Source organism: Salvelinus namaycush, unplaced genomic scaffold (assembly GCF_016432855.1).
Source record: "Salvelinus namaycush isolate Seneca unplaced genomic scaffold, SaNama_1.0 Scaffold1787, whole genome shotgun sequence".
NCBI classification, from domain to species: Eukaryota; Metazoa; Chordata; class Actinopteri; order Salmoniformes; family Salmonidae; genus Salvelinus; species Salvelinus namaycush.
This window is the reverse complement of record NW_024058549.1, coordinates 15,115-41,037: the sequence shown is the minus strand read 5'-3', so window position 1 is coordinate 41,037 and position 25,923 is coordinate 15,115. Positions and strand designations below refer to the sequence as shown.

Genomic DNA, 25,923 nt, shown 5'->3' with positions numbered 1-25,923 from the left:
GTTCGTTAAAACTAACTACACAGAACACCTCACACACACACCTCTCTCTCTCACCCCACCTCCAATACTTCACTGTAATATCTATTGTCTTGTTTACAAACGACGCGAGGCTACGGGAGGATCTATTGGCTTTTTCTCCGGTTCTCGTCCACCCCCCGCCGTACGGCACAATGGAATATGACTGGCAGCATATGAAGCGGGTGAACCGTCGCGGTGTGATCATATCGCCCAAACTCAGCAGCTGGTTGCAGCAGAGCAGATTTGACAACAGACCGACATACGGGACCGAACCTTACCGAACAGGATGGAGTGGCAACCGATGGAGATCAACCCGGAGGTAGAGAATCATCATAATGAATGCTTTAATACGTCTGTCATAAGACTGAGACTTAAAATAACGCACCTGCTCGGTTCTAACGGTCTCTCATTGTCTGTCTAAATGATGTCTCATCCCTTTCTCTTTGTGTCTGTGTTTCAGATGCTGAACAAGGTGTGTATTTAATATCGCTGAGTCATAACCGAAATGATGACAGGTGTGTGTATGTGACGTTACAACCAGACAGCAGGACATTGTAACCAACAGGTGGGTTGTTATGGACCTGGCTCGGTCTGGAGTTAAGAGATAGACGTTATGATCAGATTATCATCTGAACGGCAGCGCCGACAGAGGTACACAAGATGAAACTGCCGTTAGAACATAGCCTAGCCCTAGTAGACTACCGTGCGTCTCCCCGGTAGCATCTCTGCCACGCTGCGCCTGGTGCCCCACCCGGTGTCTAGGATACAGGGTGTGGTCTGATGGAAGGATGGAGAGGGAGACTAAAGATCAACTTGTCTCTGGGTCTGATTTGAAGTTAATCGCTATTCATTTGGGACAGGCAGCCGTGCGGTATTAATGTACTGATAAAGACGTTAGAACAGCGAAGATTTGCGTAGTGATTATAATATTATTGATGTATGAGGCCTGTTCTGCCGAGTCATCATGGACATTTAGTCTCCATTACCATGGAGTTTCAAGTCGGCCTCAACAAACCATCTCCGAGTTCTACCCTCTCTTCTGAGGACATTTAACTGCTCTGTAAATCACATTTTATTGGTCACATACACATATTTAGCAGATGTTATTGGTCACATTTTAGCAGATGTTATTGGTCACATTTTAGCAGATGTTATTGGTCACATTTTAGCAGATGTTATTGCCGGTGTAGCGAGATGCTTGTGTTCCTAGATCCAACAGTGCAGAAGTATCTAACAATTCACCCATCTAAAAGTAAAATGAAATTAAGAAATATTTAAATATTAGGATGAGCAATGTCGGGTGGCATTGACTAAAATACAGTAGAACAGAATACAGTATGTACATATGAGATGAGTAAAGCAGTATGTAAACATTAAAGTGGCCAGTGGTTCCATGTCTATGTATAGAGGGCAGCAGCCTCTAAGGTGCAGGGTTGAGTAACATTATTATAGTGACCAGTAATTCCATGTCTATGTATATAGTGCAGCAGCCTCTAAGGTGCAGGGTTGAGTAACCGGGTGGTAGCCGGCTAGTAATGGCTATTTAACAGTCTGATGGCCTTGAGATAGAAGCTGTTTTTCAATCTCTCGGTCCCAGCTTTGATGCACCTGTACTGACCTCTCCTTCTGGATGATAGCGGGGTGAACAGGCAGTGGCTCGGGTGGTTGTTGTCCTTGATGATCTTCATGGCCTTCCTGTGACATCGGGTGGTGTAGGTGTCCTGGAGGGCAGGTCGTTTTCCCCTGGTGATGTGTTGTGCAGACCTCATCACCCTCTGGAGAGCCATGCAGTTGCTGTACCAGGTGGTGATACAGCCCGACAGGATGCTCTCAATTGTGCATCTGTAAACGTTTTAGGGTTTTAGGGGCCAAGCCAAATTTCTTCAACCTCCTGAGCTTGAAGAGGCTCTGTTGCGCCTTCTTCACCACACTGTCTGTGAGGGTGAACCATTTCAGATTGTCAGTGATGTGTTCGCAGAGGAACTTGACGCTTTAGGCCTACGTTCTACTGTATATAGACAGAGTATAGTGTTGTCATTGACTGGGTGAGTTCCAGACACACTGTTCTAGATGGTCTGGTTGGTCTAATCTGGCATGTTGAGCTCTGTTCTGGTTGGTCTAATCTGGCATGTTGAGCTCTGTTCTGGTTGGTCTAATCTGGCATTTTGAGCTCTGTTCTGGTTGGTCTAATCTGGCATGTTGAGCTCTGTTCTGGTTGGTCTAATCTGGGATGTTGAGCTCTGTTCTGGTTGGTCTAATCTGGCATGTTGAGCTCTGTTCTGGTTGGTCTAATCTGGCATGTTGAGCTCTGTTCTGGTGGTCTAATCTGGCATGTTGAGCTCTGGTTGGTCTAATCTGGCATGTTGAGCTCTGTTCTGGTTGGTTTAATCTGGCATGTTGAACTATGTTCTAGATGGTCTAATCTAGCATGTTGACCTCTGTTCTGGTTGGTCTAGCATGTTGAGCTCTGTTCTGGTTGGTCTAATCTGGCATGTTGAGCTCTGTTCTGGTTGGTCTAATCTGGCATGTTGAGCTCTGTTCTGGTTGGTCTAATCTGGCATGTTGAGCTCTGTTCTGGTTGGTCTAATCTGGCATGTTGAGCTCTGTTCTGGTTGGTCTAATCTGGCATGTTGAGCTCTGTTCTGGTTGGTCTAATCTGGCATGTTGAGCTCTGTTCTGGTTGGTCTAATCTGGCATGTTGAGCTCTGTTCTGGTTGGTCTAATCTGGCATGTTGAGCTCTGTTCTGGTTGGTCTAATCTAGCATGTTGAGCTCTGTTCTGGTGGTCTAATCTGGCATGTTGAGCTCTGTTCTGGTTGGTTTAATCTGGCATGTTGAACTATGTTCTAGATGGTCTAATCTAGCATGTTGACCTCTGTTCTGGTTGGTCTAGCATGTTGAGCTCTGTTCTGGTTGGTCTAATCTGGCATGTTGAGCTCTGTTCTGGTTGGTCTAATCTGGCATGTTGAGCTCTGTTCTGGTTGGTCTAATCTGGCATGTTGAGCTCTGGTCTGGTTGGTCTAATCTGGCATGTTGAGCTCTGGTCTGGTTGGTCTAATCTGGCATGTTGAGCTCTGTTCTGGTTGGTCTAATCTGGCATGTTGAGCTCTGTTCTGGCTGGTCTAATCTGGTATGTTGAGCTCTGTTCTGGTTGGTCTAATCTGGCATGTTGAGCTCTGTTCTGGTTGGTCTAATCTGGCATGTTGAGCTCTGTTCTAGGTGGTCTGTAGAGACTGATAGGAAACCTTCCTGTTAATGTGCTGTTTGACTGCGCTGTGTGTTGCAGGTGCTCAGTGGGCTGGGGGTGTGTGGTAGCTGGCGCTTCGTGGATGTGTTGGGGCTGGAGGATGAGGGAGTGTCTTCAGTACCTTCTCCCAGCTGCGCCCTCATGCTGCTCTTCCCCCTGACACAACAGGTAACCGTTGCTCTAGCAATATCTTCATTGATGCTTTGGAGTTTTGTAGTGCAGTGATGTGGAGCAGCATTTCCCAAACTCTGTTCTGGGGTCTCCAAGGTGATGCACATTTGAGTTTTGTTTCTCTGGTAGTTTGAGTTGATTATTTGAATCCGCTGTGGGGTACTAGGGGCAAAACCCAAAATGTGCAGCCCTTGGGGTCCCAGGACGCTAAACCTCACCCTTGGGGTCCCGGGACGCTAAACCTCACCCTTGGGGTCCCGGGACGCTAAATCTCACCCTTGGGGTCCCGGGACGCTAAACCTCACCCTTGGGGTCCCGGGACGCTAAACCTCACCCTTGGGGTCCCGGGACGCTAAACCTCACCCTTGGGGTCCCGGGACGCTAAACCTCACCCTTGGGGTCCCGGGACGCTAAACCTCACCCTTGGGGTCCCGGGACGCTAAACCTCACCCTTGGGGTCCCGGGACGCTAAACCTCACCCTTGGGGTCCCGGGGCGCTAAACCTCACCCTTGGGGTCCCGGGGCGCTAAACCTCACCCTTGGGGTCCCAGGACGCTAAACCTCACCCTTGGGGTCCCAGGACTGTGTTTGAGGGACTCTGATGTAGCATGATGTTGATGATAACGGCGTGTGTTTCAGCACGAGTCGTTCCGGCAGCAGCAGGCTGGGAAGGTGTCGGGGGGTACTGACCTCTACTTCCTGAAACAGACGGTGGTCAACTCCTGTGGCACCGTGGCTCTGCTGCACGCAGTCGCCAACAACCCCACCCACATAGAGTATGGTGAGTAGAAACTGGCCCTGCATGGAGCCAAGATGGAGGGGGGGATGTCGAATACCCATACTTGCGTTCAGAATAGTGGGCTGATTCAGACACGGCCAGTGTGTAGTTTTAGTTAGTAGCAGGAAAGCCAGATCCAGACCAGTGTGTAACAGCGCTGTCTCTGTGCCAGATGGTGACTCTGCTCTGAAGAAGTTTCTAGATGAGACGGCTAACATGACCCCCGCCCAGCGAGCCACACACCTGGAGAACAACCAGGTAACACACACACACACACACCTGGAGAACAACCAGGTAACACACACACACACACACACCTGGAGAACAACCAGTTAACACACACACACACACACACACCTGGAGAACAACCAGTTAACACACACACACACACACACACACACACCTGGAGAACAACCAGTTAACACACACACACACACACCTGGAGAACAACCAGTTAACACACACACACACCTGGAGAACAACCAGTTAACACACACACACACACACACACACACACACACCTGGAGAACAACCAGGTAACACACATTCACAGTGATATATATATATATATATATATATATATATATATATATATATATATATATATATATATATATATACAGTAATACACTCATGCACACACGCACCTTGGCAGGTCCCAATTACCGTTTCTTCCTCCCAAAGTGTGTACTTGTTCTACGGTGGAAACTTCCTCGAGTTGGACTATGGTGGCAACGTCCTCTAGCCAAAGCTTCCTCCACTAATCCTAGATCTGTAGTGAACGAGTCCATACTTCAGGAGAAGGTAGATATTATTGGGGGACACCTCACGTCTAGCCTCGTGGCGAACCAGGCTTCTGTAAAACTGGATGCCTGGGAAGATACATGTCAGAAATCTGTTAAAGAGCGGTTGGAACCCGGTGTAAATCAGTCACGCCTCCCAACACGTCAAACCAATCAAATACGTTGTTTTGGCGGAGCCTCTAAGGTGCTCAGCAGGTTAGTGCCGTAGAAGCTACCGTGACGACTAACATGTCAACAGACACTGGGGACTAAACATGTAATGTTCACAGCTACCGTGACGACTAACATGTCAACAGACACTGGGGACTAAACATGTAATGTTCACAGCTACCGTGACGACCAACATGTCAACAGACACTGGGGACTAAACATTTAATGTTTGCAGCTACCGTGACGACTAACATGTCAACAGACACTGGGGACTAAACATGTAATGTTCACAGCTACCATGACGACTAACATGTCAACAGACACTGGGGACTAAACATATAGAATGTTCCCAGCTACCGTGACGACTAACATGTCAACAGACACTGGGGACTAAACATTTAGAATGTTCCCAGCTACCGTGACGACTAACATGTCAACAGACACTGGGGACTAAACATTTAGAATGTTCCCAGCTACCATGACGACTAACATGTCAACAGGCACTGGGGACTAAACATGTAATGTTCACAGCTACCATGACGACTAACATGTCAACAGGCACTGGGGACTAAACATATAGAATGTTCACAGCTACCGTGACGACTAACATGTCAACAGGCACTGGGGACTAAACATTTAGAATGTTCACAGCTACCGTGACGACTAACATGTCAACAGACACTGGGGACTAAACATGTAATGTTCACAGCTACCGTGACGACTAACATGTCAACAGACACTGGGGACTAAACATGTAATGTTCACAGCTACCATGACGACTAACATGTCAACAGACACTGGGGACTAAACATTTAGAATGTTCACAGCTACCGTGACGACTAACATGTCAACAGACACTGGGGACTAAACATGTAATGTTCACAGCTACCGTGACGACTAACATGTCAACAGACACTGGGAACTAAACATTTAGAATGTTCACAGCTACCGTGACGACTAACATGTCAACAGACACTGGGGACTAAACATATAGAATGTTCACAGCTACCGTGACGACTAACATGTCAACAGACACTGGGGACTAAACATTTAGAATGTTCCCAGCTACCATGACGACTAACATGTCAACAGACACTGGGGACTAAACATATAGAATGTTCACAGCTACCGTGACGACTAACATGTCAACAGGCACTGGGGACTAAACATGTAGAATGTTCACAGCTACCATGACGACTAACATGTCAACAGACACTGGGGACTAAACATTTAGAATGTTCACAGCTACCATGACGACTAACATGTCAACAGACACTGGGGACTAAACATATAGAATGTTCACAGCTACCATGACGACTAACATGTCAACAGACACTGGGGACTAAACATATAGAATGTTCACAGCTACCGTGACGACTAACATGTCAACAGACACTGGGGACTAAACATTTAGAATGTTCCCAGCTACCGTGACGACTAACATGTCAACAGACACTGGGGACTAAACATGTAATGTTCACAGCTACCGTGACGACTAACATGTCAACAGACACTGGGGACTAAACATGTAATGTTCACAGCTACCATGACGACTAACATGTCAACAGACACTGGGGACTAAACATGTAATGTTTGCAGCTACCATGACGACTAACATGTCAACAGACACTGGGGACTAAACATGTAATGTTCACAGCTACCGTGACGACTAACATGTCAACAGACACTGGGGACTAAACATATAGAATGTTCACAGCTACCATGACGACTAACATGTCAACAGACACTGGGGACTAAACATGTAATGTTCACAGCTACCATGACGACTAACATGTCAACAGACACTGGGGACTAAACATTTAATGTTCACAGCTACCATGACGACTAACATGTCAACAGACACTGGGGACTAAACATATAGAATGTTCACAGCTACCGTGACGACTAACATGTCAACAGACACTGGGGACTAAACATATAGAATGTTCACAGCTACCGTGACGACTAACATGTCAACAGGCACTGGGGACTAAACATGTAATGTTCACAGCTACCGTGACGACTAACATGTCAACAGACACTGGGGACTAAACATATAGAATGTTCCCAGCTACCGTGACGACTAACATGTCAACAGACACTGGGGACTAAACATATAGAATGTTCACAGCTACCGTGACGACTAACATGTCAACAGACACTGGGGACTAAACATATAGAATGTTCCCAGCTACCGTGACGACTAACATGTCAACAGGCACTGGGGACTAAACATGTAATGTTCACAGCTACCGTGACGACTAACATGTCAACAGACACTGGGGACTAAACATTTAGAATGTTCACAGCTACCGTGACGACTAACATGTCAACAGACACTGGGGACTAAACATATAATGTTCACAGCTACCGTGACGACTAACATGTCAACAGACACTGGGGACTAAACATGTAATGTTTGCAGCACACTTTGTCACATTTCTGTTATTTCAAGATGAGCTGCAGCAAGAAGGGAGAAAGGGTCTACGGTGCTGGCCATGGCAACATGATGTTTCTGGAGTGATATTTGTCTGTGAAGGCTAGCATGAGGGACAAGAAGTAGCTAGCTACATGAGGTTGATGTTTCTGGGATGAGCTGTTCGATGAGTAGGTGTCCACATACTTTTGGGCCTGTAGTATATCTGAATGGTGTATGATATAATGTGATCTCATTATATAGCATGTATACTGGGTGCTACTTTTTGTTGTTACCTAGGAACCTACCTAGAGCATATAACCCATGTTGGGCCTGTAGTGTAGGTAGACCTACACATATAACCCATGTTGGGCCTGTAGTGTAGGTAGACCTACACATATAACCCATGTTGGGCCTGTAGTGTAGGTAGATCTACACATATAACCCATGTTGGGCCTGTAGTGTAGGTAGACCTACACATATAACCCATGTTGGGCCTGTAGTGTAGGTAGACCTACACATATAACCCATGTTGGGCCTGTAGTGTAGGTAGATCTACACATATAACCCATGTTGGGCCTGTAGTGTAGGTAGACCTACACATATAACCCATGTTGGGCCTGTAGTGTAGGTAGGCCTACACATATAACCCATGTTGGGCCTGTAGTGTTGGCTAGATCTACACATATAACCCATGTTGGGCCTGTAGTGTAGGTAGACCCTACACATATAACCCATGTTGGGCCTGTAGTGTAGGTAGACCTACACATATAACCCATGTTGGGCCTGTAGTGTAGGTAGGCCTACACATATAACCCATGTTGGGCCTGTAGTGTAGGTAGACCTACACATATAACCCATGTTGGGCCTGTAGTGTGGGTAGACCTACACATATAACCCATGTTGGGCCTGTAGTGTGGGTAGACCTACACATATAACCCATGTTGGGCCTGTAGTGTAGGTAGACCTACACATATAACCCATGTTGGGCCTGTAGTGTAGGTAGACCTACACATATAACCCATGTTGGGCCTGTAGTGTAGGTAGACCTACACATATAACCCATGTTGGGCCTGTAGTGTAGGTAGACCTACACATATAACCCATGTTGGGCCTGTAGTGTAGGTAGGCCTACACATATAACCCATGTTGGGCCTGTAGTGTAGGTAGGCCTACACATATAACCCATGTTGGGCCTGTAGTGTAGGTAGGCCTACACATATAACCCATGTTGGGCCTGTAGTGTAGGTAGGCCTACACATATAACCCATGTTGGGCCTGTAGTGTAGGTAGACCTACACATATAACCCATGTTGGGTCTGTAGTGTAGGAAGGCCTACACTTATAACCCATGTTGGGCCTGTAGTGTTGGCTAGATCTACACATATAACCCATGTTGGGCCTGTAGTGTAGGAAGGCCTACACTTATAACCCATGTTGGGCCTGTAGTGTTGGCTAGATCTACACATATAACCCATGTTGGGTCTGTAGTGTAGGTAGACCTACACATATAACCCATGTTGGGCCTGTAGTGTAGGTAGGCCTACACATATAACCCATGTTGGGCCTGTAGTGTAGGTAGGCCTACACATATAACCCATGTTGGGCCTGTAGTGTAGGTAGGCCTACACATATAACCCATGTTGGGCCTGTAGTGTAGGTAGACCTACACATATAACCCATGTTGGGCCTGTAGTGTAGGTAGACCTACACATATAACCCATGTTGGGTCTGTAGTGTAGGAAGGCCTACACTTATAACCCATGTTGGGCCTGTAGTGTTGGCTAGATCTACACATATAACCCATGTTGGGCCTGTAGTGTAGGAAGGCCTACACTTATAACCCATGTTGGGCCTGTAGTGTTGGCTAGACCTACACATATAATCCATGTTGGGCCTGTAGTGTAGGTAGATCTACACATATAACCCATGGAATATAGGATATACCCTTAGTCTCTTGGGACATTCAATGGGACCTCTCTCCATCTGCAAACAGGCTTTCACAGCTTTCCATATCTGAGGACAGAAAACAGCACAAAGAGTCAGGCTGACTATGATGTTTATTCTCTGTCCTCAAAGTTTCCCCTCAATGAAAAGATTCCCCAGTTCCATAATTCCTCCCGCAATATGACCTGTCCGGTAGCCGGCGCTCTCATGTCCGGTAGCCGGCGCTCTCATGTCCGGTAGCCGGCGCTCTCCGGTCCGGTAGCCGGCGCTCTCCGGTCCGGTCCGGTACATTTTCAAGTTTGCACAGTTACAAACTTGAAAATGTATTAATAAACCAATTAGGCACATTTGGGCAGTCTTGATGATACAATGTTTAACAGAAATTCAATGGGTCATTGGATCAGTCTAAAACTTTGCACATACACTGCTGCCATCTAGTGGCCAAACTATAAATTGCGCCAGGGCATTTCTCTTGCATTTCAAAGATGAATACGTTTTTTTTTTCTTTGAATTATCTTTTATCAGATCTATTGTTCTATTCTCCTACTTTCATTTCACATTTCTACAAACTGCAAAGTGTTTCCTTTCAAATGGTACCAAGAATATGCATATTCTTGCTTCAGGGCCTGAGCTACAGGCAGTTAGATTTGGGTAATTTTAGGCAAAAATTGGAAAAAAGGGGCAGATCCTTAAAAGCTTTATAAGCATCGACTTTTTACTGAGTTTGACCGCCAAGACACGGCACTTCATGGCGATATGAAAACTTCAAGTCACGGTGTAATTCTGTTGCTGAAGTTACGGGTTGGCGGTTTTATTTGGAGACTTGGTTTGCACACAGGGTTTTTCAATCTTGCCGCTGGAACATTCAAACTGTTTTTGCAAGTCGAGCTCACGTCAGACATGAAGCTGCAGTTGTCGTCTTGGCCACTAGAGGACAGCAGAGAGCTGCTGGGGTTCTGAGATGCATGGCTTCACAGATCAATATGCTGTTGTGTATAGGAATCCATGTTTATATTTACATTATATAGGTTAATGTGTAGATCTATACATGTTTAATTTGTAGATATGTATGTTTAGTGTAGATATATTTATGAATATGCTTTAATGTTCAGTGTACAAAACATTAGGAACACCTGCTGTTTCCATGAGACTGACCAGGTGAATCCAGGTGAAAAGCTATGATCCCTTATTGATGTCACTTGTTAAATCCACTTTAATCAGTGTAGATGAAGGGGGAGGAGACGGGTTAAAGAAGGATTTTTAAGCCTTGAGACAATTGAGACATAGATTGTGTATGTGTGCCATTTAGAGGGTGAATGGGCAAGGCAAAATATTTAAGTGCCTTTGAACGGGGTATGGTAGTAGGTGCCAGGTGCACTGGTATGTGTCAAGAACTGTAGATTTTATTTATTTTTCACGCTCAAGTTTCCTGTGTGTCAAGAATGGGCCACCACCCAAAGGACATCCAGCTAACGTGACAACTGTGGGAAGCATTGGAGTCAACATGGGCCAGCATCCCTGTGGAACACTACTGACTCCCTGTAGAGGCCCTGTGGAACACTACTGACTCCTTGTAGAGGCCCCGTGGAACACTATTGACTCCTTGTAGAGGCCCCGTGGAACACTATTGACTCCTTGTAGAGGCCCCGTGGAACACTACTGACTCCTTGTAGAGGCCCTGCCCCGTGGAACACTACTGACTCCTTGTAGAGGCCCCGTGGAACACTATTGGCTCCTTGTAGAGGCCCTGCCCTGTGGAACACTACTGACTCCCTGTAGAGGCCCTGTGGAACACTACTGACTCCTTGTAGAGGCCCTGTGGAACACTACTGACTCCTTGTAGAGGCCCTGTGGAACACTACTGACTCCTTGTAGAGGCCCCGTGGAACACTATTGACTCCTTGTAGAGGCCCCGTGGAACACTACTGACTCCTTGTAGAGGCCCTGTGGAACACTACTGACTCCTTGTAGAGGCCCCGTGGAACACTACTGACTCCTTGTAGAGGCCCCGTGGAACACTACTGACTCCTTGTAGAGGCCCCGTGGAACACTATTGACTCCTTGTAGAGGCCCCGTGGAACACTACTGACTCCTTGTAGAGGCCCTGTGGAACACTACTGACTCCTTGTAGAGGCCCTGTGGAACACTACTGACTCCTTGTAGAGGCCCTGTGGAACACTACTGACTCCTTGTAGAGGCCCTGTGGAACACTACTGACTCCTTGTAGAGGCCCTGTGGAACACTACTGACTCCTTGTAGAGGCCCCGTGGAACACTACTGACTCCTTGTAGAGGCCCTGCCCTGTGGAACACTACTGACTCCTTGTAGAGGCCCTGCCCTGTGGAACACTACTGACTCCTTGTAGAGGCCCCGTGGAACACTATTGACTCCTTGTAGAGGCCCCGTGGAACACTACTGACTCCTTGTAGAGGCCCTGTGGAACACTACTGACTCCTTGTAGAGGCCCTGTGGAACACTACTGACTCCTTGTAGAGGCCCTGTGGAACACTACTGACTCCTTGTAGAGGCCCTGTGGAACACTACTGACTCCTTGTAGAGGCCCTGTGGAACACTATTGACTCCTTGTAGAGGCCCCGTGGAACACTACTGACTCCTTGTAGAGGCCCTGTGGAACACTACTGACTCCTTGTAGAGGCCCCGTGGAACACTACTGACTCCTTGTAGAGGCCCTGCCCTGTGGAACACTACTGACTCCTTGTAGAGGCCCTGCCCTGTGGAACACTACTGACTCCTTGTAGAGGCCCCGTGGAACACTACTGACTCCTTGTAGAGGCCCCGTGGAACACTACTGACTCCTTGTAGAGGCCCCGTGGAACACTACTGACTCCTTGTAGAGGCCCCGTGGAACACTACTGACTCCTTGTAGAGGCCCCGTGGAACACTACTGACTCCTTGTAGAGGCCCTGCCCCGTGGAACACTACTGACTCCTTGTAGAGGCCCCGTGGAACACTACTGACTCCTTGTAGAGGCCCTGCCCCGTGGAACACTATTGGCTCCTTGTAGAGGCCCTGCCCTGTGGAACACTTGACTCCTTGTAGAGGCCCTGCCCTGTGGAACACTACTGACTCCTTGTAGAGGCCCTGCCCTGTGGAACACTACTGACTCCTTGTAGAGGCCCCGTGGAACACTACTGACTCCTTGTAGAGGCCCTGCCCTGTGGAACACTACTGACTCCTTGTAGAGGCCCCGTGGAACACTATTGGCTCCTTGTAGAGGCCCTGCCCTGTGGAACACTTGACTCCTTGTAGAGGCCCTGCCCTGTGGAACACTACTGACTCCTTGTAGAGGCCCTGCCCTGTGGAACACTATTGACTCCTTGTAGAGGCCCTGCCCTGTGGAACACTATTGACTCCTTGTAGAGGCCCCGTGGAACACTACTGACTCCTTGTAGAGGCCCTGCCCTGTGGAACACTATTGACTCCTTGTAGAGGCCCTGTGGAACACTACTGACTCCTTGTAGAGGCCCTGCCCTGTGGAACACTACTGACTCCTTGTAGAGGCCCTGTGGAACACTACTGACTCCTTGTAGAGGCCCTGTGGAACACTACTGACTCCTTGTAGAGGCCCCGTGGAACACTACTGACTCCTTGTAGAGGCCCTGTGGAACACTATTGACTCCTTGTAGAGGCCCTGCCCTGTGGAACACTACTGACTCCTTGTAGAGGCCCCGTGGAACACTACTGACTCCTTGTAGAGGCCCCGTGGAACACTACTGACTCCTTGTAGAGGCCCTGTGGAACACTATTGACTCCTTGTAGAGGCCCCGTGGAACACTACTGACTCCTTGTAGAGGCCCCGTGGAACACTACTGACTCCTTGTAGAGGCCCCGTGGAACACTACTGACTCCTTGTAGAGGCCCCGTGGAACACTATTGACTCCTTGTAGAGGCCCCGTGGAACACTACTGACTCCTTGTAGAGGCCCTGCCCTGTGGAACACTACTGACTCCTTGTAGAGGCCCTGTGGAACACTACTGACTCCTTGTAGAGGCCCTGCCCTGTGGAACACTACTGACTCCTTGTAGAGGCCCTGTGGAACACTATTGACTCCTTGTAGAGGCCCTGTGGAACACTACTGACTCCTTGTAGAGGCCCCGTGGAACACTACTGACTCCTTGTAGAGGCCCCGTGGAACACTACTGACTCCTTGTAGAGGCCCCGTGGAACACTATTGACTCCTTGTAGAGGCCCCGTGGAACACTACTGACTCCTTGTAGAGGCCCTGCCCTGTGGAACACTACTGACTCCTTGTAGAGGCCCTGTGGAACACTACTGACTCCTTGTAGAGGCCCTGTGGAACACTACTGGCTCCTTGTAGAGGCCCCGTGGAACACTATTGGCTCCTTGTAGAGGCCCCGTGGAACACTATTGGCTCCTTGTAGAGGCCCCGTGGAACACTATTGGCTCCTTGTAGAGGCCCCGTGGAACACTATTGGCTCCTTGTAGAGGCCCTGTGGAACACTACTGACTCCTTGTAGAGGCCCCGTGGAACACTACTGACTCCTTGTAGAGGCCCCGTGGAACACTATTGACTCCTTGTAGAGGCCCCGTGGAACACTACTGACTCCTTGTAGAGGCCCCGTGGAACACTACTGACTCCTTGTAGAGGCCCTGTGGAACACTACTGACTCCTTGTAGAGGCCCTGCCCTGTGGAACACTATTGACTCCTTGTAGAGGCCCCGTGGAACACTACTGACTCCTTGTAGAGGCCCCGTGGAACACTACTGACTCCTTGTAGAGGCCCTGTGGAACACTACTGACTCCTTGTAGAGGCCCCGTGGAACACTACTGACTCCTTGTAGAGGCCCCGTGGAACACTATTGACTCCTTGTAGAGGCCCCGTGGAACACTACTGACTCCTTGTAGAGGCCCCGTGGAACACTACTGACTCCTTGTAGAGGCCCTGCCCTGTGGAACACTATTGACTCCTTGTAGAGGCCCCGTGGAACACTACTGACTCCTTGTAGAGGCCCCGTGGAACACTACTGACTCCTTGTAGAGGCCCCGTGGAACACTACTGACTCCTTGTAGAGGCCCCGTGGAACACTACTGACTCCTTGTAGAGGCCCCGTGGAACACTACTGACTCCTTGTAGAGGCCCCGTGGAACACTACTGACTCCTTGTAGAGGCCCCGTGGAACACTACTGACTCCTTGTAGAGGCCCCGTGGAACACTATTGACTCCTTGTAGAGGCCCCGTGGAACACTACTGACTCCTTGTAGAGGCCCCGTGGAACACTACTGACTCCTTGTAGAGGCCCCGTGGAACACTACTGACTCCTTGTAGAGGCCCTGCCCTGTGGAACACTATTGACTCCTTGTAGAGGCCCCGTGGAACACTACTGACTCCTTGTAGAGGCCCCGTGGAACACTACTGACTCCTTGTAGAGGCCCCGTGGAACACTACTGACTCCTTGTAGAGGCCCCGTGGAACACTACTGACTCCTTGTAGAGGCCCCGTGGAACACTACTGACTCCTTGTAGAGGCCCCGTGGAACACTATTGACTCCTTGTAGAGGCCCCGTGGAACACTACTGACTCCTTGTAGAGGCCCCGTGGAACACTACTGACTCCTTGTAGAGGCCCTGCCCTGTGGAACACTATTGACTCCTTGTAGAGGCCCCGTGGAACACTACTGACTCCTTGTAGAGGCCCCGTGGAACACTACTGACTCCTTGTAGAGGCCCCGTGGAACACTACTGACTCCTTGTAGAGGCCCCGTGGAACACTACTGACTCCTTGTAGAGGCCCCGTGGAACACTACTGACTCCTTGTAGAGGCCCCGTGGAACACTACTGACTCCTTGTAGAGGCCCCGTGGAACACTACTGACTCCTTGTAGAGGCCCCGTGGAACACTATTGACTCCTTGTAGAGGCCCCGTGGAACACTATTGACTCCTTGTAGAGGCCCCGTGGAACACTACTGACTCCTTGTAGAGGCCCTGACAAGTTGTAGCTGTTCTGAGGGCAGAAGGGGTTCTTAATCCGTAGTATATTCAGTGTATCGGAGGAGGTATTTGTCTAAATGTTTAATGTATCTACCTGTGTAGATACCTGTTGCCTGTATATGTCTACATACAGGTATTCAGACCCTTTGACTTTTTCCACATTTTGTTACGTTAGTCTTATTCTAAAATTGATTAAATTGTTTTTTCCCCTCTACACACAATCCCCCATAATGACAAAGCAAAAATAAGTTTAGACTTTTTTGCTAATTTAGAAAATTAAACTGAAATCACATTTCCATAAGTATTCAGACGCTTTACTAAGTACTTTGTTGAAGCACCTTTGGCAGTGATTACAGCCTCGAGTCTTCTTGGGTATGACGCTACAAGCTTGGCACACCTGTATTTGGGGAGTTTCTCCCATTCTTCTCTACAGATCCTCTCTAGCTCTGTCAGGTTGGATGGGGAGCGTCGCTGCACAGCTATTTTCAGGTCTCTCCAGAGATATTCGATCGGGTTCAAGTCCGGGCTCTGGCTGGGCCACTCAAGGACATACAGACACTTGTCACGAAGCCACTCCTGCGTTGTCTTGGCTGTGTGCTTAGGGTCGTTGTCCTGTTGGAAGTTGAACCTTCACCCCAGTCTGAGGTCCTGAGTGCTCTGGAGCAGGTTTTCATCAAGGATCTCTCTATATTTTACTCTGTTCATCTTTGCCTCGATCCTGACTAGTTTCCCAGTCCCTGCCGCTGAAAAACATCCCCACGGCATGAGGCTGCCACCACCATGCTTCACTTTAGGGATGGTGCCAGGTTTCCTCGAGACGTGACGCTTGGCATTCAGGCCAGAGAATCTTGTTTCTCATGGTCTGAGTCCTTTAGGTGCCATTTGGCAAACTCCAAGCAGGCAGTCATGTGCCTTTTTACTGAGTGGCTTCCATCTAGCCACTCTACCAGAAAGGTCTGATTGGTGGAGTGCTGCAGAGATGTTTGTCCTTCTGGAAAGTTCTCCCATCTCCACAGAGGAACTCTGGAACTCTGTTAGAGTGACCATCAGGTTCTTGGTCACCTCCCTGACCAAGGCCCTTCTCCCCAATTGCTCAGTTTGGCCGGGTGGCCAGCTCTAGGAAGAGTCTTGGTGGTTCCAAACTTCTTCCATTTAAGAATGGAGGCCAAGGTATTCTTGGGGACTTTCAATGCTGCAGAAATGTTTTGATACCCTTCCCCAGATCTGTGCCTCGACACAATCCTGTCTCGGAGCTCTACGGACAATTCCTTCCACCTCGTGGCTTGGTTTTTGCTTTGACACTGTCGGGGCGGCAGGTAGCCTCGTGGTTAGAGCGTTGGGCCAGTATCCGAAAGGTTGCTAGATCGAATCCCTGAGCTGACAAGGTACAAATGTCGTTCTGCCCCTGAACAAGGCAGTTAACCCACTGTTCCCCGGTAGGCGGTCATTGTAAATAAGAATTTGTTCTAAACCGACTTGTCTAGTTAAATATAAACTCTGGGACCTTGGACAGGTGTGCCTTTCCAGCTCCTGTTAAATGAATTGACCACAGGTGGACTCCAAGTTGTAGAAATATTTTAAGGATCAATGGAAACCGAATACACCTGAGCTGCATTTCGAGTCTCCTGGCAAAGGGTCTGAATACTGATGTAAATAAGGTATTATATATTTTTTAGAAATTAGCAAAAATGTCTAAACCTGTTTTCGCTTTGTCAATATGGGGTATTGTGATGTCATTATGGGGTATTGTGATGTCATTATGGGGTATTGTGATGTCAATATGGGGTGTTGTGATGTCAATATGGGGTATTGTGTATAGATTGATGAAGGAAAAAAAACTATTTAATCCATTTTAGAATAAGGCTGTAATGTAACAAAGTGTGGAAAAAGTCCAGGGGTCTGAATACTTTCCTAATGCCCTTTATGTTTAATGTAGATACCTGTATGTCTTCATATATTTGTTTAAATGTGTGTATATATTGCTGTCTCTTGCAGGCCATCAGAGAGGCTCATGATGAGGTGGCAGCCCAGGGCCAGTGCAGGGTGAGAACACAGAATGCAAAATAAGGACTACCTCAGATGTTATAATGTATCATGTCATCTTTTATACTCTCCCTCCCTCTCTCTCTAAACCTCTCTTTCTCGCCAACCCACTCTTTCTGTCTTTCAGGTGGAGGCAGATAACGTGAGCTTCCATTTTATCACCTTCGTCAATGTGAAAGGACAGCTTTATGAGCTGGGTAAGTGTGTGGCTGAGTCCTTAGTGTTTCCCGTCTCCCCAGTGTTTCCCGTCTCCCCAGTGTTTCCCGTCTCCCCAGTGTTTCCCGTCTCCCCAGTGTTTCCCGTCTCCCCAGTGTTTCCCGTCTCCCCAGTGTTTCCCGTCTCCCCAGTGTTTCCCGTCTCCCCAGTGTTTCCCGTCTCCCCAGTGTTTCCCGTCTCCCCAGTGTTTCCCGTCTCCCCAGTGTTTCCCGTCTCCCCAGTGTTTCCCGTCTCCCCAGTGTTTCCCGTCTCCCCAGTGTTTCCCGTCTCCCCAGTGTTTCCCGTCTCCCCAGTGTTTCCCGTCCCCCCAGTGTTTCCCGGCCCCCCAGTGTTTCCCGGCCCCCGTCTCCCCAGGTGTGTATTTACACACGGTCTCTCTGTGATTTTGTTGTTTAGATGGTAGGATGGAGGGACCGGTCAACCATGGAACCACCAAGGATGACTCCTTCATCAAGGTACGTTCCTCTCCCGTTCGTCTAATCCCAGCCGACGTATCAAACCTTCCGTTCGTCTAATCCCAGCCGACGTGTCAAACCTTCCGTTCGTCTAATCCCAGCCGACGTATCAAACCTTCCGTTCGTCTAATCCCAGCCGACGTGTCAAACCTTCCGTTCGTCTAATCCCAGCCGACGTATCAAACCTTCCGTTCGTCTAATCCCAGCCGACGTGTCAAACCTTCCGTTCGTCTAATCCCAGCCGACGTGTCAAACCTTCCGTTCGTCTAATCCCGGCCGACGTGTCAAACCTTCCGTTCGTCTAATCCCGGCCGACGTATCAAACCTTCCGCTCGTCTAATCCCGGCCGACGTATCAAACCTTCCGCTCGTCTAATCCCGGCCGACGTATCAAACCTTCCGCTCGTCTAATCCCGGCCGACGTATTAAACTGTAAAGGCAGATTTTATACCCTACAGAGCACGGTGTCGTTTTCCGTCACAAAAGGTGCGGCTCCTTGTAGCGCGCTCCGACGTTCAACGTCCTCCCGTGCCTCATGACTGGAACGCGCCGCGTCGTCCCTTCCATCGTTGTGGGGACAGCGAGGAGGCATTGGTGCTTGATTGGTTCCTTGATCTGATCTATAGACTAGGCATGACCGTGTCCTATTTTGCAAATGTGATCTTAACAAATGTTCAAACAATAAAAACCAAACAACATTGTGACCTTATTAGAATCCTCCCAGAAATGTGTTTTGTTTAGAGGTTCAACTAGTGATTCCAGGCTATTGGTAAAACCAGCTGCGATGTGCTTTTCTCTGTGACCGTGACGTCCTATTGCTGATATGGAAGTGAATACATTCAAGCTGTATGTTAAACTGGGATAATGTTGTAGGTTACAATGGCATGCCATATTGTCCAGGGCTTATTATTTATGAATCTGATTATTTCACAGAGATCTGGGAACCTAAAAGGCTAGCTAGCTTTCTGTGTTTAGCCAACTTGGAGATGTGGGAACCTAGAAGGCTAGCTAGCTTTGTGTTTAGCCCACTTGGAGATGTGGGAACCTAAAAGGCTAGCTAGCTTTGTGTTTAGCCAACTTGGAGTTGTGGGAACCTAGAAGGCTAGCTAGCTTTGTGTTTAGCCAACTTGGAGATGTGGGAACCTAGAAGGCTAGCTAGCTTTGTGTTTAGCCAACTTGGAGATGTGGGAACCTAGAAGGCTAGCTAGCTTTGTGTTTAGCCAACTTGGAGATGTGGGAACCTAAAAGGCTAGCTAGCTTTGTGTTTAGCCAACTTGGAGATGTGGGAACCTAGAAGGCTAGCTAGCTTTGTGTTTAGCCAACTTGGAGATGTGGGAACCTAGAAGGCTAGCTTTGTGTTTAGCCAACTTGGAGATGTGGGAACCTAAAAGGCTAGCTATCTTTCTGTGTTTAGCCCACTTGGAGATGTGGGAACCTAGAAGGCTAGCTAGCTTTGTGTTTAGCCCACTTGGAGATGTGGGAACCTAGAAGGCTAGCTAGCTTTCTGTGTTTAGCCAACTTGGAGATGTGGGAACCTAGAAGGCTAGCTAGCTTTCTGTGTTTAGCCAACTTGGAGATGTGGGAACCTAAAAGGCTAGCTAGCTTTCTGTGTTTAGCCCACTTGGAGATGTGGGAACCTAGAAGGCTAGCTAGCTTTCTGTGTTTAGCCAACTTGGAGATGTGGGAACCTAGAAGGCTAGCTAGCTTTGTGTGTTTAGCCCACTTGGAGATGTGGGAACCTAGAAGGCTAGCTAGCTTTCTGTGTTTAGCCAACTTGGAGATGTGGGAACCTAAAAGGCTAGCTAGCTTTCTGTGTTTAGCCCACTTGGAGATGTGGGAACCTAGAAGGCAAGCTAGCTTTCTGTGTTTAGCCAACTTGGAGATGTGGGAACCTAGAAGGCTAGCTAGCTTTGTGTTTAGCCAACTTGGAGATATGGGAACCTAGAAGGCTAGCTAGCTTTCTGTGTTTAGCCAACTTGGAGATGTGGGAACCTAGAAGGCTAGCTAGCTTTCTGTGTTTAGCCAACTTGGAGATGTGGGAACCTAAAAGGCTAGCTAGCTTTCTGTGTTTAGCCCACTTGGAGATGTGGGAACCTAGAAGGCTAGCTAGCTTTCTGTGTTTAGCCAACTTGGAGATGTGGGAACCTAGAAGGCTAGCTAGCTTTGTGTGTTTAGCCCACTTGGAGATGTGGGAACCTAGAAGGCTAGCTAGCTTTCTGTGTTTAGCCAACTTGGAGATGTGGGAACCTAAAAGGCTAGCTAGCTTTCTGTGTTTAGCCCACTTGGAGATGTGGGAACCTAGAAGGCAAGCTAGCTTTCTGTGTTTAGCCAACTTGGAGATGTGGGAACCTAGAAGGCTAGCTAGCTTTGTGTTTAGCCAACTTGGAGATATGGGAACCTAGAAGGCTAGCTAGCTTTGTGTTTAGCCAACTTGGAGATGTGGGAACCTAAAAGGCTAGCTAGCTTTGTGTTTAGCCAACTTGGAGATGTGGGAACCTAGAAGGCTAGCTAGCTTTCTGTGTTTAGCCTACTTGGAGATGTGGGAACCTAAAAAGCTAGCTAGCTTTGTGTTTAGCCAACTTGGAGATGTGGGAACCTAAAAGGCTAGCTAGCTTTCTGTGTTTAGCCAACTTGGAGATGTGGGAACCTAAAAGGCTAGCTAGCTTTCTGTGTTTAGCCAACTTGGAGATGTGGGAACCTAAAAGGCTAGCTAGCGTTCTGTGTTTAGCCAACTTGGAGATGTGGGAACCTAGAAGGCTAGCTAGCTTTCTGTGTTTAGCCAACTTGGAGATGTGGGAACCTAATAGGCTAGCTAGCTTTCTGTGTTTAGCCAACTTGGAGATGTGGGAACCTAGAAGGCTAGCTAGCTTTCTGTGTTTAGCCAACTTGGAGATGTGGGAACCTAGAAGGCTAGCTAGCTTTCTGTGTTTAGCCAACTTGGAGATGTGGGAACCTAGAAGGCTAGCTAGCTTTCTGTGTTTAGCCAACTTGGAGATGTGGGAACCTAGAAGGCTAGCTAGCTTTCTGTGTTTAGCCAACTTGGAGATGTGGGAACCTAGAAGGCTAGCTAGCTGTGTGTTTAGCCAACTTGGAGATGTGGGAACCTAAAAGGCTAGCTAGCTTTGTTTAGCCAACTTGGAGATGTGGGAACCTAAAAGGCTAGCTAGCTTTGTGTTTAGCCAACTTGGAGATGTGGGAACCTAAAAGGCTAGCTAGCTTTCTGTGTTTAGCCAACTTGGAGATGTGGGAACCTAGAAGGCTAGCTAGCTTTCTGTGTTTAGCCAACTTGGAGATGTGGGAACCTAGAAGGCTAGCTAGCTTTCTGTGTTTAGCCAACTTGGAGATGTGGGAACCTAGAAGGCTAGCTAGCTTTGTGTTTAGCCAACTTGGAGATATGGGAACCTAGAAGGCTAGCTAGCTTTGTGTTTAGCCAACTTGGAGATGTGGGAACCTAAAAGGCTAGCTAGCTTTGTGTTTAGCCAACTTGGAGATGTGGGAACCTAGAAGGCTAGCTAGCTTTGTGTTTAGCCAACTTGGAGATGTGGGAACCTAAAAGGCTAGCTAGCTTTCTGTGTTTAGCCAACTTGGAGATGTGGGAACCTAAAAGGCTAGCTAGCTTTCTGTGTTTAGCCAACTTGGAGATGTGGGAACCTAAAAGGCTAGCTAGCGTTCTGTGTTTAGCCAACTTGGAGATGTGGGAACCTAAAAGGCTAGCTAGCGTTCTGTGTTTAGCCAACTTGGAGATGTGGGAACCTAGAAGGCTAGCTAGCGTTCTGTGTTTAGCCAACTTGGAGATGTGGGAACCTAATAGGCTAGCTAGCTTTCTGTGTTTAGCCAACTTGGAGATGTGGGAACCTAGAAGGCTAGCTAGCTTTCTGTGTTTAGCCAACTTGGAGATGTGGGAACCTAGAAGGCTAGCTAGCTTTCTGTGTTTAGCCAACTTGGAGATATGGGAACCTAGAAGGCTAGCTAGCTTTGTGTTTAGCCAACTTGGAGATGTGGGAACCTAAAAGGCTAGCTAGCTTTGTGTTTAGCCAACTTGGAGATGTGGGAACCTAGAAGGCTAGCTAGCTTTCTGTGTTTAGCCAACTTGGAGATGTGGGAACCTAAAAAGCTAGCTAGCTTTGTGTTTAGCCAACTTGGAGATGTGGGAACCTAAAAGGCTAGCTAGCTTTCTGTGTTTAGCCAACTTGGAGATGTGGGAACCTAAAAGGCTAGCTAGCTTTCTGTGTTTAGCCAACTTGGAGATGTGGGAACCTAAAAGGCTAGCTAGCTTTCTGTGTTTAGCCAACTTGGAGATGTGGGAACCTAAAAGGCTAGCTAGCGTTCTGTGTTTAGCCAACTTGGAGATGTGGGAACCTAGAAGGCTAGCTAGCTTTCTGTGTTTAGCCAACTTGGAGATGTGGGAACCTAATAGGCTAGCTAGCTTTCTGTGTTTAGCCAACTTGGAGATGTGGGAACCTAGAAGGCTAGCTAGCTTTCTGTGTTTAGCCAACTTGGAGATGTGGGAACCTAGAAGGCTAGCTAGCTTTCTGTGTTTAGCCAACTTGGAGATGTGGGAACCTAGAAGGCTAGCTAGCTTTCTGTGTTTAGCCAACTTGGAGATGTGGGAACCTAGAAGGCTAGCTAGCTTTCTGTGTTTAGCCAACTTGGAGATGTGGGAACCTAGAAGGCTAGCTAGCTGTGTGTTTAGCCAACTTGGAGATGTGGGAACCTAAAAGGCTAGCTAGCTTTGTTTAGCCAACTTGGAGATGTGGGAACCTAAAAGGCTAGCTAGCTTTGTGTTTAGCCAACTTGGAGATGTGGGAACCTAAAAGGCTAGCTAGCTTTCTGTGTTTAGCCAACTTGGAGATGTGGGAACCTAGAAGGCTAGCTAGCTTTCTGTGTTTAGCCAACTTGGAGATGTGGGAACCTAGAAGGCTAGCTAGCTTTCTGTGTTTAGCCAACTTGGAGATGTGGGAACCTAGAAGGCTAGCTAGCTTTGTGTTTAGCCAACTTGGAGATATGGGAACCTAGAAGGCTAGCTAGCTTTGTGTTTAGCCAACTTGGAGATGTGGGAACCTAAAAGGCTAGCTAGCTTTGTGTTTAGCCAACTTGGAGATGTGGGAACCTAGAAGGCTAGCTAGCTTTGTGTTTAGCCAACTTGGAGATGTGGGAACCTAAAAGGCTAGCTAGCTTTCTGTGTTTAGCCAACTTGGAGATGTGGGAACCTAAAAGGCTAGCTAGCTTTCTGTGTTTAGCCAACTTGGAGATGTGGGAACCTAAAAGGCTAGCTAGCGTTCTGTGTTTAGCCAACTTGGAGATGTGGGAACCTAAAAGGCTAGCTAGCGTTCTGTGTTTAGCCAACTTGGAGATGTGGGAACCTAGAAGGCTAGCTAGCGTTCTGTGTTTAGCCAACTTGGAGATGTGGGAACCTAATAGGCTAGCTAGCTTTCTGTGTTTAGCCAACTTGGAGATGTGGGAACCTAGAAGGCTAGCTAGCTTTCTGTGTTTAGCCAACTTGGAGATGTGGGAACCTAGAAGGCTAGCTAGCTTTCTGTGTTTAGCCAACTTGGAGATGTGGGAACCTAGAAGGCTAGCTAGCTGTGTGTTTAGCCAACTTGGAGATGTGGGAACCTAGAAGGCTAGCTAGCTGTGTGTTTAGCCAACTTGGAGATGTGGGAACCTAAAAGGCTAGCTAGCTTTGTTTAGCCAACTTGGAGATGTGGGAACCTAAAAGGCTAGCTAGCTTTGTGTTTAGCCAACTTGGAGATGTGGGAACCTAAAAGGCTAGCTAGCTTTCTGTGTTTAGCCAACTTGGAGATGTGGGAACCTAGAAGGCTAGCTAGCTTTCTGTGTTTAGCCAACTTGGAGATGTGGGAACCTAGAAGGCTAGCTAGCAGGCCTGTAGAGCTATGCAGGTGAAGCCTGTAGAAAGCGTCAGGAATATGTAATGTGGAGAGGACGTGTACATTGAAGACGTCACCTGTAGAAAGTGTCAGGAATATGTAATGTGGAGAGGACGTGTACATTGAAGACGTCACCTGTAGAAAGTGTCAGGAATATGTAATGAGAGGACGTGTACATTGAAGACGTCACCTGTAGAAAGTGTCAGGAATATGTAATGTGGAGAGGACGTGTACATTGAAGACGTCACCTGTAGAAAGTGTCAGGAATATGTAATGAGGAGAGGACGTGTACATTGAAGACGTCACCTGTAGAAAGTGTCAGGAATATGTAATGAGGAGAGGACGTGTACATTGAAGACGTCACCTGTAGAAAGTGTCAGGAATATGTAATGTGGAGAGGACGTGTACATTGAAGACGTCACCTGTAGAAAGTGTCAGGAATATGTAATGAGGAGAGGACGTGTACATTGAAGACGTCACCTGTAGAAAGTGTCAGGAATATGTAATGTGGAGAGGACGTGTACATTGAAGACGTCACCTGTAGAAAGTGTCAGGAATATGTAATGAGGATGTCTTCCCAATGTACACGTCACCCTGAGACATCAGAATATAATGTTGATGCCTGGCCAACATCTAAACCATGTAGAAAGGAGTATAGAGACATTCTACATCTGCCAGACGTCTTGCCAATGAGCGAACTGCGTCTTCCCAGTGTATCCTGTTTACTTGCCCAGAGGTTTGTGTGCTAGCTGGGCTGATCGTCTAGCGTTTGCTGGTAACTGATCGTCTCGCGTTTCGCTACACCCGCAATCTGCTAAATATTTGATTAATTTAGCTCCAACGCTCCAGAGCTACAGTTGGTGCTTTCATATCCTCTCTCTCCTCTCTCCTCTCTCCAGGATGCAGCCAGGGTGTGTCGGGGTTTTGTGGAGAGAGCAGAGGGAGAGGTCCGCTTCTCCGCTGTAGCCCTCTGTCATACCTAGAGACCCTGGACACACACACACACACACACACACAGGTGAACCACGGTACACACACACACCCGGTATGCACTGGAAACATACAGTTTGCACTCTCCCCACACACACATGCGTAGATAGTAGTTTGCACAAGCCTGGTGTGTGTCACGTTGATGTCACTACTGCTGTACTTTCTGTCTGCTGTACTCTTTATTTTTCTGAGCCGGATCACCACTGAGAAAGTAGTGCACTACATGGGGGATAGGGAGCCGTTTGATCACCACTGAGAAAGTAGTGCACTACATGGGGGATAGGGAGCCGTTTGATCACCACTGAGAAAGTAGTGCACTACATGGGGGATAGGGAGCCGTTTGATCACCACTGAGAAAGTAGTGCACTACATGGGGGATAGGGAGCCGTTTGATCACCACTGAGAAAGTAGTGCACTACATGGGGGATAGGGAGCCGTTTGATCTGCAGCCTGTGAGGTGTCGGGGATTTTAAGGCTTCCTGTTTGTCTGCTGCCAGACTCCTCAGCTCTCTGCTCTGTTTCTAACAGCTGTTACAACGTCAGACTACGATGTTAGGATCACGTTGTCAGGATGACACTGCAGCAATGTTGTTGTCTGTGCTTTGCCTTTCTGCATCTTCCTGTGCTGCTGACTGCCAATAAACAACCAAACTACACAAGTCTCCGCTCCACTGTGTGATGTAAATAATTATTTACTACTCTCATTACTGTAACTGAGTAGCTTTTCAGAGTACTATTTTACTTGAGTAAAATGTTAATGTAATTTCTACTTTAGTAGGATATTTCAGTCCTCTTTTCATCCCGATATTTGTTAACATGTTTGATTTTACTTA

General features: G+C 47.9%; 1 protein-coding gene across 1 annotated transcript; it reads left to right on the top strand.

Annotated features, from left to right (window-relative positions):
- LOC120037631 (ubiquitin carboxyl-terminal hydrolase isozyme L1-like) lies at positions 1–25,923 on the top strand. Its single transcript, XM_038983629.1, has 9 exons — positions 1–337; positions 479–490; positions 3,304–3,432; positions 4,075–4,216; positions 4,386–4,471; positions 17,495–17,542; positions 17,670–17,739; positions 18,155–18,213; positions 25,000–25,923. The coding sequence occupies exons 1-9, from the start codon at positions 305–307 to the stop codon at positions 25,081–25,083; spliced, it is 663 nt and encodes a 220-aa protein (XP_038839557.1). The 5' UTR covers positions 1–304; the 3' UTR covers positions 25,084–25,923.

Bases quoted from the DNA above. Each gene is read 5' to 3' on its own strand.
- LOC120037631 (XM_038983629.1), top strand. From the start codon at position 305: ATGGAGTGGCAACCGATGGAGATCAACCCGGAG. The intron at 4,217-4,385 runs GTGAGTAGAAAC...TCTCTGTGCCAG, and splicing joins CCCCACCCACATAGAGTATG to ATGGTGACTCTGCTCTGAAG. The intron at 18,214-24,999 runs GTACGTTCCTCT...TCCTCTCTCCAG, and splicing joins AGGATGACTCCTTCATCAAG to GATGCAGCCAGGGTGTGTCG.